The 11,862-nt window shown below is 37.4% G+C and overlaps 1 protein-coding gene across 1 annotated transcript; it reads right to left on the bottom strand.

The window, feature by feature from the left end:
* Positions 1–205: 205 nt before the first annotated feature.
* Positions 206–10,547, bottom strand: LOC131060233 (putative disease resistance protein At5g47280). The gene is made up of 5 exons (XM_057993408.2): positions 9,424–10,547; positions 2,598–3,007; positions 2,138–2,496; positions 1,538–1,752; positions 206–1,373 (listed from the first exon to the last, which is right to left on the bottom strand). Exons 1-5 carry the CDS (start codon positions 10,325–10,327, stop codon positions 589–591), a joined length of 2,673 nt encoding a protein of 890 aa, XP_057849391.2. The 5' UTR covers positions 10,328–10,547; the 3' UTR covers positions 206–588.
* Positions 10,548–11,862: the final 1,315 nt, after the last annotated feature.

The raw sequence follows: 11,862 nt of genomic DNA, 5'->3' as shown, positions 1-11,862 counted from the left end.
GTTTACTTTCGTTTTTCTATTCTATTTAATTTATTTCGCAACAAATATTATTCGCTCTTCTACATTTACACAAATAATAATACTAACAAAACATTCATGAAAATAATGAAACATACAATTCTGAATAGAGTTCAGCTTATTGAAAAAAACAGAGACGCTGAATATATAGAATTTGTAGCCTCTATCAGAGATTAAAGATTCCAAATTCAAAACAATAGGTATGCTTTTTGCATATTCAAGCTATTTAAATTAAGGAAAAAAATTACAACTGTTTTCAGAAAAGCCATAATTAGCATGCCCAGCATACTTATTTGTTGAAATAATAATAAAAAACAAAGTACACTTGAAAACTAAAGTTAGGCCAACTGAAAAAATCTATACATGTATTTGGAATATTGGACATTGTTTATTCTCATATTAAGCTTACTAGAAAAGGCTAACTAAAGATAGATCTGAAGGTGCATGATATCAAACAGCAGCATCAACGATCCACAAAGCCTACGCAGATAAAAGCATCCAAGACACAGCATATAGAAGCCTTCACGGCTGAGAGCTTCCAACACATTGTTTTGTCTGCGCAACGAAAGTCTAATTTCGTCCATTCCAAATCTCTAAATCCAGCCAATCCAAACTAGGTTGTTGCTCCATAATAGCTTCAACTTTAAGGTCAGGCCTGGAGGCGCTTTTGAACAGCTGCTCATTTATCTTATCACAAATCACGTGTTTAAGAGATGGCAGTTTGGCTACTGTTTGAAGAGTTTCCTTCAATTCACAACGTTCTCCCCTCTTCATCTTGAAACGCATGCAAGATGAGATGTCAAGGAATTTCAATTTTTTAAGCTTACAGATGGAGGATGGCAGTGCATTCAAGCCTGGAGATTCACACAACCTTATTTGCTTAAGTGATAGAAGCTTATCCATTTCATCAGGTAACTTTGCAAGGCGATGGCAATGAGTCACTGACAACTTTTTCAAGGAAGCTGAAGAACAAAGTCCTGCTGGCAACTCTTCAAGATCAATGCAGTAGCTCACATTAAATTCCAAAAGCTCAGGAAAGTTGAACGTTTTATCCCTACCAAGACCCTCGCATAGACTCATATATATTTTCTCCAAACTCTTCAAGACCTTGCATTCCTCAGGAACTATCAGCTTTTCAAGATGCAGAGCTTTAAGTTGAGAAAGTTCTTTAAAATCAGCCACTCCACTGAGCTTGCTTCGTTTTGCTCCTTCATTATTATGGATTATCAGAACCTTGAGTTTTTTCATTGTCTGTAGAAACGTAGGAATACAATATTCACTTGCAGTGAAATATAAAAACAAAGCTTCCACCTCAGGGAAATCCATTTTGGGCCAGTCTGTATCCTTCATTGCCCCTAAATATTCCAACAAACATGGAAGTCAATGCTATGCTAGCAGCTATAATTGATTTTTAAAACACAAAAAATCTAACTGTGATAAATTTTCAATATTTTGGTGTAGGTATCAAAGTCATAGACAAACTTGAATTACAATCTAAAACACCAGCTATAGCAGTTACCCGTGTGAATGGAAACAATCTGGGCCTTAGATGAAAGAACTTCATCTTTTTCCCACTCTGAGGGAAAATGATTTTTCATTTTAGGCATAAATAGCCTCCTACATTGAGTACTATTTTCATTTTGCTGCTTCGCCAAATACAGGACCAAATCTCTCATTACATCATGTTGAGAAAAGGAATAAGCATCCATGCAGCCATCTGTATTCTCTGCAGCCCTGGCATGTCATGTTAGAAAAACGAGGAAATTAAGTTGATTAATAAATTTTATTCATCACATGTTTCAGCTACCAACAAAGTTTAATAAAAATATAACAAATCAGGCGAAAGTTAAAAAGGATTCTACTTGCTTTTCTCCAAATGAAGATCCGTTCTTTCACTCAAGTTGGAGTCATGTGCAATTCAGTAAAATACCAAACTCCGACATTATGAAATAAATTTATACCTAAACCATTCAAGAAGTTTCGAGCTTATATGATGAGGCCATATTTTTCATTTCAAAGTTGGTCTCAAAAGCCCTTTCATCAAGCAAATTTGGTATCAAGCACAAAGAGATATAATGAAGATATAAAACAGTTTGCTATAAGTAGCGATTCTCCTTACCCGGGATTCTTCTTCAAATCCAATAGATGGCGATCTGCAAACTTCCCTAAGAGCATATCGGCTTGGTCCGAATTCATTGCCCGCACATATACCCAAATACCTAACAATGCATTTGCAGGAATGGCTTTTATTTGAGGGAATGCAACCAGATCCAAGAAGCACTGTTTTTCATCTTCATTCAGCACATCTATGCTTGTTTTCAAGCGATGAAGAAGCCCATCTTTGTGATAATCATCGAAAGGTTCACCTTTTGAAAGCATATTCTTAGCTCTTTCCCAGTCAGACGGCTCAGACCTACCACACATAGAGCGACCGATTACTTTAAGAGCTAGTGGCAGACCATTACACTCTTGTTGCACCTACACGTGAATACAGTAAATGAAGAATTCAGACCTGGCAAATACAATTGAAGAGAGCAAGTAAATGAAGAACAGGTGAGGTATTGTGAGAAGGAAATAACCTCTTTGACCAGTTCTTTATCAAGACCAATAGGAATGGAAGGTTGGCCAAAGGCATGGTGGCAGAAAAGTGACAGAGCAAGCTTCTGTGGTAACAATGGGAGTTTATAAACGCTTGTCTTGGGCCCTTTTGGAAGGACTCTTTCATTTCTGGTGGTTGCTAGAGTCTTGTATTGCTCCCCTTCAAATAACAGTTTTTCCAAGTCGAACCGGGACCAAATGTCATCCAATACCACGAGAGTGGGTTTTTTTATTAACTTTATTTGCGATTCCAATTTGTCATGTGCATCCTCAACATTTGTGAAATGAGGTTCTGAGCGACCAACAATGCTTTTCCACATGGTTTTCAGGATACTTAGGAGATCTGGGTTTTCTGAAGCGACAATGTATATTACTCTCTCCTCAAAGTACCCTGCAAATCATCAAATATAGGGTAAAAGTGAAGGTCTTAAATTCAATTTTGTGAGAACGTAAATTATCAATGGGGTTGCTGGGTCAACAGGCAATCACATTTTGTCACTGCTCATTGCTCTACTGATTGGGGGTTGAGTTAATGAGAGCTTCATTTAGGCAGAAATCCATGGCAAATGACAAATCCAATGAAAATCAGAAGCCTTAAAATCTGATACTTGCCAAGATTGACTATGATAATATCATGTTCTCCAAGTAAAAACTCAACAATGCAAAAAAGCCATTCAAACATTTTATCAAACAGTTTGTCTGAATTTGAAGTTTTGAACACTTTAAATCTTACTAAAAATAAACTATGGATTGTTCATTAAAATAAGGTTCTGGGCTTTGTGAGAGGTGATTGCAACTAACTCTCTTCTCATCAAAGTGCGCTGCAAATTATGAGAAACTCTAGATAAGTTAATTTTTACCGTTCCATATGCACATCATGGATTCAAGTGTTAATCAACTAATATTTATCTTTTTTTATAATTATGGGAGAGGCATCTACAATAACATACAAATATTTATGCTGATCTATAAACGAAAAAATGATTTTGAATAAATTTGACGTGTAGATGACAGGTAAATGCATGCATGTTTCAGTTTCTTTATAAGTATTATTTTGTTACTCTGAATAAATTAGAATCATTGCGACTTCTCTCTAAGTATATTTACATCTTAAATGAGAGTGCAAGAGTGCAGCATCCATGTCCTTCTTGACTGTAATGTCCCACTTTGAAATATAATTTAATAATAAATAATAATAAAATTAAAGTACAAAAGAATAAATATTAAAATTAATATTAAAATATAAAAGAATATAATTAAATATAATTAAAATTTGATTAAAGTTAATGAAAAGTCAAAAGGCATGAAATGATAAGTTGTGACTTCCTCAAACATGAGATATAAAAGGGAGAAGAGAAACTCATTTGATGGGGGGAGAATTTGAAAAATGAGAAGGGCAGATCTGATTTAAATAAGAAGTGCAGATCTGATTATAAAAGATTATGTCCCTTCCAAAGGGCAGAAATAATGAAGAGTTGCACTCTTTCAAAAGGTGCTAATGGTGAAAGGGTATGTCTCTTGCCAAAGGGCATTACGTTGGTGGAGAAGAAAACAAAGTATTAAGGATAAGGGATTACTGGAGAAAGGAAGGACTCTGACACCACTGTTGCTGCCTCAGTCCACATCTACACCCTGACTAACACGATAAGGGTATAAAACAACCAAAGAAATTCAGAAAGAAGACGTTTCAGGTATGTCTTCATCTCCTAAAGGAATGGTAATAATTGTAAAGGAATGGTAATAATTGTTGCTAAGATATTGCAAAGAGTAATAAATGTATCTAAAGTATGATAGAAATCACTTCAGTATGTCACTAATGTTAAACCATTTCACACAGCTAATTATAACTGTAACAAATCTACAATATAGTTTTCAGTAACTTACTGTATGACGCATACTCAGAAAATATGCTGATTAGTTTTAACATTTCAGGCTGACTTGTAACGTGCACAGTATTTAGATTCATGGTTATAACATACAACGATAATTTGCATCAATTCCAGATTCATGTGTTCTGGAATCAACCCGTAAATATTCACCATTCAACTTGCATAATACATTAAACTGTAACTATTTATATGATTCGATAGAGCTGTGCATATCAATTAATTAAACTTAATGTCATATGCGTATTTATGATTACAAACAGTCACAATCTGATACGTATAAGCAGTTACAATAGTAATAAAGTATGAATAATGTTATGCTAAGGAATTGGCAGTCTTTCACAGTACGTCTGATATATTATGATATACATAACTAGATTACTAATAAAGTTAAACCACTAATGGCATAAGTGAATTCCTTAATGAGTACATTTTCTGTTCACCAGGTATAATAACCATAAAATTATATAAAATTTGGATAAAACGTTCGGCTGTAATACTGACAGATTATTTTACAAATCAGAAACTAAAACTTACTGTAGAATCTTATGTCAATAACAATGAATCTATTCACTAATTTGCTAAAAATCCCAGGAAGGCAGAGTAGTTGGGAGAGGAGGATAAGCCTGTCTCAGTTGTCCACCTACTGATCCATGTAAGATCAGTAGGCCAGTAGGGCATATGACTGCTACTGGGCCTGGGACTGGCAATTAATAAGCCCCTCTACAATCTGAAACTTCCTTGGTTTAATAATTTTAGGGTGAGACAAGGAATGAATTGCGGGGATAAGACCCACACCACTAATAGTAAGCCAAAGGGGCATAACGACTGCCTTTGGATCCAGAGTGGGATGGATGGACTAACCAGATCATTCCCTATACTACCAATTATGGTTATTAAAGGGAAAAAAAAATGTTATAAACCATATAAGTTGCAATTGAATAAATCTTGTTTCCGCTGCATATGTATAATCTGAAAAAAGTAATTTCTGTATGTTCTACTGTGATTTTTCTTCGAATGAACAAGTAAATATAAGATTATAAACCAAATTGAATTATTAATTCAATATTAGAAAGAAGACTATGTTTCTCTGTTATGACTATCGGTGTCTAAGAAGTTGGAAAATGCGATATTTAAGATAGTTTGTCTCCTAATCAATTTAGTTTAAGTCATAAGTATGTTGAGATGGATTAATTATGGGGAAAACAAAGCTAGACCTAGTAGGGGACATTACATTGACAACTAATAAACATGCAAGAATTATGTGATATCTCTCGGTATTAATTTTAAGTATATTGTTTTTAGAATATAGATATACTAGTAATTAGATTTGAGGAACAGATCCCTTTTCAAAATCGATTTTCTTAAACACCATTTTTTTAGCATTAAATATTTAAGTAAATGTCACATTCATGCAGAAGACCAGTTGATGCAGGAGCATCCTGCCAGCCCGTGCCAGAATGGAAGAATCAAAACAGGATGTGGACATCCATCAAATGGCAATTCTCTTACAGCCAGAGAATGAAACTAATGCAAGAAAAGTAACGTTTGTGAAATTAATGAGAGGCAGTTGCAACAAATAAAAACACGGTGGAGTAATGCACATGGGGAGTGGGGTTGATGGCTGCATAGAAAATAAGAAAAATTATTAACCCATGACAGAGGTTTTGACCCAAAATAGAGGTGAGTGGACTGCAAATTGACAGAGGAGAGTGAGATGAGGGACTACCTGAGGATTGGAGAAAAAAGTCAAGGCTGCAGAAGTTAAAAGGGAACAAATGTGGAGGGACCGTTATGAAGGGGTTGTGTAGCTAGGAGGGAAAAGTCTGCAGAGTTCAGAGGGGTCAGACCTGCGTGAATGAATGGGAACGTGGGACAGAATTGGATAGGAAAGAAAAAACAATGCAGTAGAAGAGAGGGGAGCCGTGGGTAGAAGCAGCTCGCGTGGAAGAGCTGAGTAGCGGCTAAGGAAAGTGTAAGTAACGCATGGTCCGCATTAGTAGAAAGGCCTGCGAATCAAAAAGATAGAGCGCGAAACAGAACATACCAGGACAAGACTACAGCTGATTATGTGTAGTAAAATAAGATGTGAAAGAGCGTGAAGGGCTGGGATAAGTGGTGAGGCTGTCCAAGAAGACAGAAAGTGTGGCTAGTGTGACAGGTATTTGCTGCGATACAAGACATGGGAAGAATAGTTGCAAGAGGAGTGCCAATAAGAGGGTGGAAACAGAGTTATTCTATGGTAAAAAGATCAGATTGATTCTTGATAAAACTGATATGCTTCCATTTGAATCAAATGGGAAAAGCTTCCATATTGCATTTCGTACTTGCATATTGGGATTGATCATGTATGTAGTTATCCGACATCTCTTAGCTTGAAAACAGTCTCTATATTATTTTGTGTTTTTGTTTGAGTTCGAAGCTTGTAGGCAAGGGGTGTTTTTTTTATTGCAACAGTGGTATCAGATACAGAAGATTCTGTGTGTGCAAGCAGATTCATCGGAGGTTTGCATCAGGATCGAGCTTGTGGGTATAGGGAAAAAAATGTTGCAAGAAGAGCCCTGCGTGGTTGGTGTAGAGAAAGAGTTAGAGATGGAGGTAAAAATCCTTTAGATGTTGTTTGTATTGATGATTTTAGAGCCCTGAGTAGACAAGTTTAAGCCATACCAGAAGAGGGTTTGCTCGCAGGAGAGAACCTAAAAGTGAAGAGGATAAAACTGTAGAAGATGAAGATGATGAAAAACATGTTGAAAATGAAGCAGCAACAGTAGCTTAAAATAATCCTTTAGTAAGGACACTGACAAGAATGGAAAAGAGACCAAAGATTGATGTTCCTACCTTCAATGGAAACTTAAATCTAGAGGAGCTGATAGACTGGATAATTGATGTGGAAGAATATTTTGAATTTGAGGAAGTGAAAGATCCTGATAGAATGAGGTTGACAAAGACCAGGTTGAAAGGGCATGCCTTTATTTAATGGGAAAAAGTTCAACTTGACAGAGGAAGAAGAGGTAAAGATAAAACAGCAAGGGAGGTAAAGGAAGACATTTGTTTTGTTGAGGGAGAAGGTATGAATTTGGTTGTTTATTCTGATTTCGATAGAATATATTGGTTGGAAGTTAAACTTGAAAATTTAGATTTCATTAATGATAAAAGAGGAGTGAGGATGAGAGGTAATAATGTTATGAGATTGTAAAAGTGAAGAATAAGAAAATACTAGTAGACAAAGCAAGGAACTGGATCCAAGACAAAACATAGGGTCTATGAATGTTTCCGAGTTTAGCTCAAGAAACCATTGGTGTTTGATGCAAGAGCATCCTACCTGCCCGTGCCAGAATGGAAGCATCAAAACAGAGTGTGGACATCCATCAAATGGCAATTCTCTACCAACCAGAGAATGAAACTAATGCAAGAAAAGTAACGTTTGTGAAATTAATGAGGGCAGTTACGACAAATAAAGACACGGTGGAGTAATGCACATGGAAAGTGGGGTTGCTGGCTACGTAGAAAACAGGGAAAATTGACCCAAGATAGAGGTTTTGCCCCAAAATAGAGGCGAGTGGACTCCAAATTGACAGAGGAGAGTGAGGTGAGGGGCTACATGAGGATTGGAGAAAAAAGTCAAGGCTGCCGAGCAAAATGTGGAGGGGCCGCTATGAAGGGGTTGTGTAGCTAGGAGGGAAAAGTCTGCAGAGTTCAGAGGGGTCAGACCTGCATGAATGAATGGGAACGTGAGACAGAATTGGGTAGGAAAAAAAAAACAGTGCAGTAGAAGAGAGGAGAGCCGTGGGTAGAAGCAGCTCGTGTGGAAGAGCTGAGTAGCAGCTAAGGAAAGTGTAAGTAACGCATGGTCCGCCTTAGTGAAAAGGCCTGCGAATCAAAAAGATAGTGCGTGAAACAGAGCATATCAGGACAAGACTACAGCTGATTATGTGTAGTAAAAGATGATGTGAAAGAGCGTGAAAGGCTGGGATAAGTGGTGAGGCTGTCCAAGAAGACAGAATGTGCGGCTAGTGTGATAGGTATTTGCTGCGATAGAAGGATGGATGTGTGGGAAGAATAGTTGCAAGAGGAGTGCCAATAAGAGGACGGAAACAGAGTTATTCTATGGTAAAAGATCAGATTGATTGTTGATAAAACTGATATGCTTACATTTGAATCAAATGGTAAAAAGCTTCCATATTGCATTTGGTACTTGCATATTGAGATTGATCTTGTGTGTAGTGATACGACATCTCTCAGCTTGAGAAGAGTCTCTATTATTTTGTATTTTTGTTTGAGTTCAAAGCTTGTAGGCAGGGTTTGTTTTTTTTATTGCATCACGAGTGTGGTCAAAGCAACGATAAAAATCAAAATGATTAAAACAAAAGAAATATGGTTAAGTCATAGCATTTATCAACGACCCAGCCAAAGGAGACCGCCGAATTAATGAGGAACGGCGCAGGCATGGCGGGGATCGTCGCAGAGCATGGCATCCCTGTCCGTGGACAACAAAATTCTGCAACTGGTGTGGAAGAAAAAGAGTGCTTGGGCAATCTGTTAACTCTCACGACCCCATAGTCTGCACTCAGAATTTGTGGGAGGAAAACATGAGATTAGGGGTGTGATGGATATAGAGAAGAGGGATAGCTCGTGGATAGGCCATGGACATCCCCCAAAGCATAAATGATAGAGGATTTTTCGTTAGGAAGGGTGTGTAGGTGCTCGTAGTGAAGAAGAGGAGTTGAAGGGAGGTCATTGTGATTTCCCTCGCAGATATGCATGCAGAAATATGAAAGCTAAAAGGTGGAGGGGATTTTGTTAGACACGATGCAAAACCAGCACAAATAAAGCTAATACAGCATTCGGAAGCGCAAATTGAAGCTACTTCTATGCCACTAAAATAGTGTAAATTGTAAAGAGAGCACAAGGCTGATATTACCTCTGATTTGACCGTCTTTACAAACGGCCTTTGCAAGTGTAGATTTTCCTGCACCACCCATGGCTGTAACTCCAACCACATTCACTCCATCCTCCAGCAAAAAGTTCTTCAAATTCACTATGTGTTCATCAAAACCCAGGAAGCCGCTCGGCGTATCTGGCGGGCCGCAGAGGCTCTCATTCTGCTGTGATATTTGCTTTTCTTGTTCCTCAATTTTGGACATCACATTTTTCACCACTTGATTCACATTTTGCACCGCTTGATACAGAGTTTGCACCCCTGTTTCCACACCATCATGTATAGTTTTCACCCCATCACGCACGGATTCCGTCACCGCTTCACCCACACTTTCCACCTGTACACGCACGGTTTCCACAGATTCACGCACATTTTCCATTCTTTCACGAACAGCTTCCACTCCTCCACGCACAGCTTCCACTCCTTCACGCACATTGTCCATTTGGGTGCAGAAAGAAACCTGCATGTTCAGCATGACGTGCTGAAGGCGGAGCACAGCATTCAGTCTGGTGGAAAAATAAGCCTGCACGTGAAGCATGACGACCGGAAGCTCATTTTGAATGAATTTGTTAATAGACTTATCCAGCTTCTTACCGCGTCCGTTGATCTGGATCAGCCGGACGGGATTGGCACTATTTTTGTGGTCGTCTACCAGCTTATTGCCCTCGGCAATTTTGTCACGGAATTTTTGGAATTTTTGCAGTGATAAGGTCGGTATTGATTCTGAATCGCACATCTCTCTGACGATCGGCATCAAACTATCTACAACTTGTTCGAGATTCTTACAATCAGAACCTCTTAATCCATTATAAATGAACTCACCTGCTTTCAAAATCCCTTTCAAGCCAGGCTCCAGGGCAAGTTGCGCAACCGTCTCAAGAGCCATTGGGAAACTGCTTTACCACCGATTGTATGTGCTATAATAAATAGCAGAATGAAGCAGGCGCAAGTGCAGGGAATATCAATCACTTTGAACCATCTCAACAATGACAAGGAAGAGACTCAGAAATTACGCACAACATTAAAATCTTTGAAAGAGTACTCACAAAGAAAGTGATAAAGAATACTAGACTGAAGACTGAGGAGATTGGACAAGAAAAAAGTAGATGCTACACAGAACTTACACTTCATTCGAATAATTCAAAGTCTTGTCTTCAGGAGATTGGACAAGAAAAAAGTAGAAGCTACAAAGAACTTACACTTCATTCGAATAATTCAAAGTCTTTGACAAGAAGACCCGCAAAGGACAATTCCAAGAGTGAGAAGAGGGTGCTCAGCTGTACTTTTCTCCGCGATGTCCTTCCCTCTAGCTACTTAAATTCATATCATAACATAGACTTTTTCGCACAATAATGAAAGTGGAATCCCATAACTACTACAGTAAACGACTTACCTAATTCATTTATTTTCTACGCACAAAGACATTTCCGTTTCCTTCTTCGACGCGGTCAAAAAGAATTCCCGCCCAGAGGTGAGTAACTTCGGAACTTTGGTCACGCAAACGTTAATAATATTTGACGTTGAATGGATTTATGGCTCAGGTTACATTACGGAAATACCTCTTTTAGGTTGTTGAGCAAGGGCTATTGTTTTATAATTCTTTTTTTGAGTCAGTTTAGCAGCTTCCTCAGAAACAATGTACATAAAGGAGAAGAATCAATAAATATATCGTACGTTTGCTTAGCTCTATTCATGCAGTCAAAGTGTCTTCATGCAATCTTTTAATTTTAATTATGGGAAAAAGAAAATTTGAAATCTTTTTTTACTTTTGTGGAGTACCAGTTGTTTAATAATTGAAAATAGGCTGTAGGAAAAAAGAGGGACTTAAAATAAGCACTTATTAGAAAAAAGGACACATGACTTCACCATTTTTTTTCTTCTTTTTTTTATTTGCCTTTAATTTTGCCTAGAAATTTTATATTTTTAAGAATTTCATATACAAATATCATTTAAGAGGACTTCTGAAAAATAAGGAGCAAATTTCATTAACCATGGGGCCACCAGCTCCACAAATTGCTACTAAAAAAGTTGAGCAGCAGCTGCTAGCCAAAATAAGCTAAGCAACCACATGGGGACCTGCCCTAAGTGTTGTCTAATATTTGCTTAAAGATGCTCTAATAATTGTATATTTAAAATTGCCAATACTTATGCACAAATGTCCCAGTGTGATATAGGTACAAGTAATGACACACAAATGTCCCAGTGCGATATAGGTACCAATAATGGTGCACAAATGTGCCAATTATGGTCCAAAAATGGTAAAAAAATAGGCAACTATTGGTACATGTGAAATTTATTAATGGCTTCTACTTGTTTTGTTTTTTTCAGTTTCTTTAAATGATGCAGATATTTCTTAGATCTTGCAAGATTGGTAATCACATCCTTTGTAATATAGAGAAAATTAACATAATAAAACAAAGA

Source organism: Cryptomeria japonica, chromosome 9 (genome assembly GCF_030272615.1).
Source record: "Cryptomeria japonica chromosome 9, Sugi_1.0, whole genome shotgun sequence".
NCBI lineage: Eukaryota > Viridiplantae > Streptophyta > Pinopsida > Cupressales > Cupressaceae > Cryptomeria > Cryptomeria japonica.
Note: the sequence above shows the minus strand (reverse complement) of the source record. Positions and strands in the feature narration are given on the sequence as shown.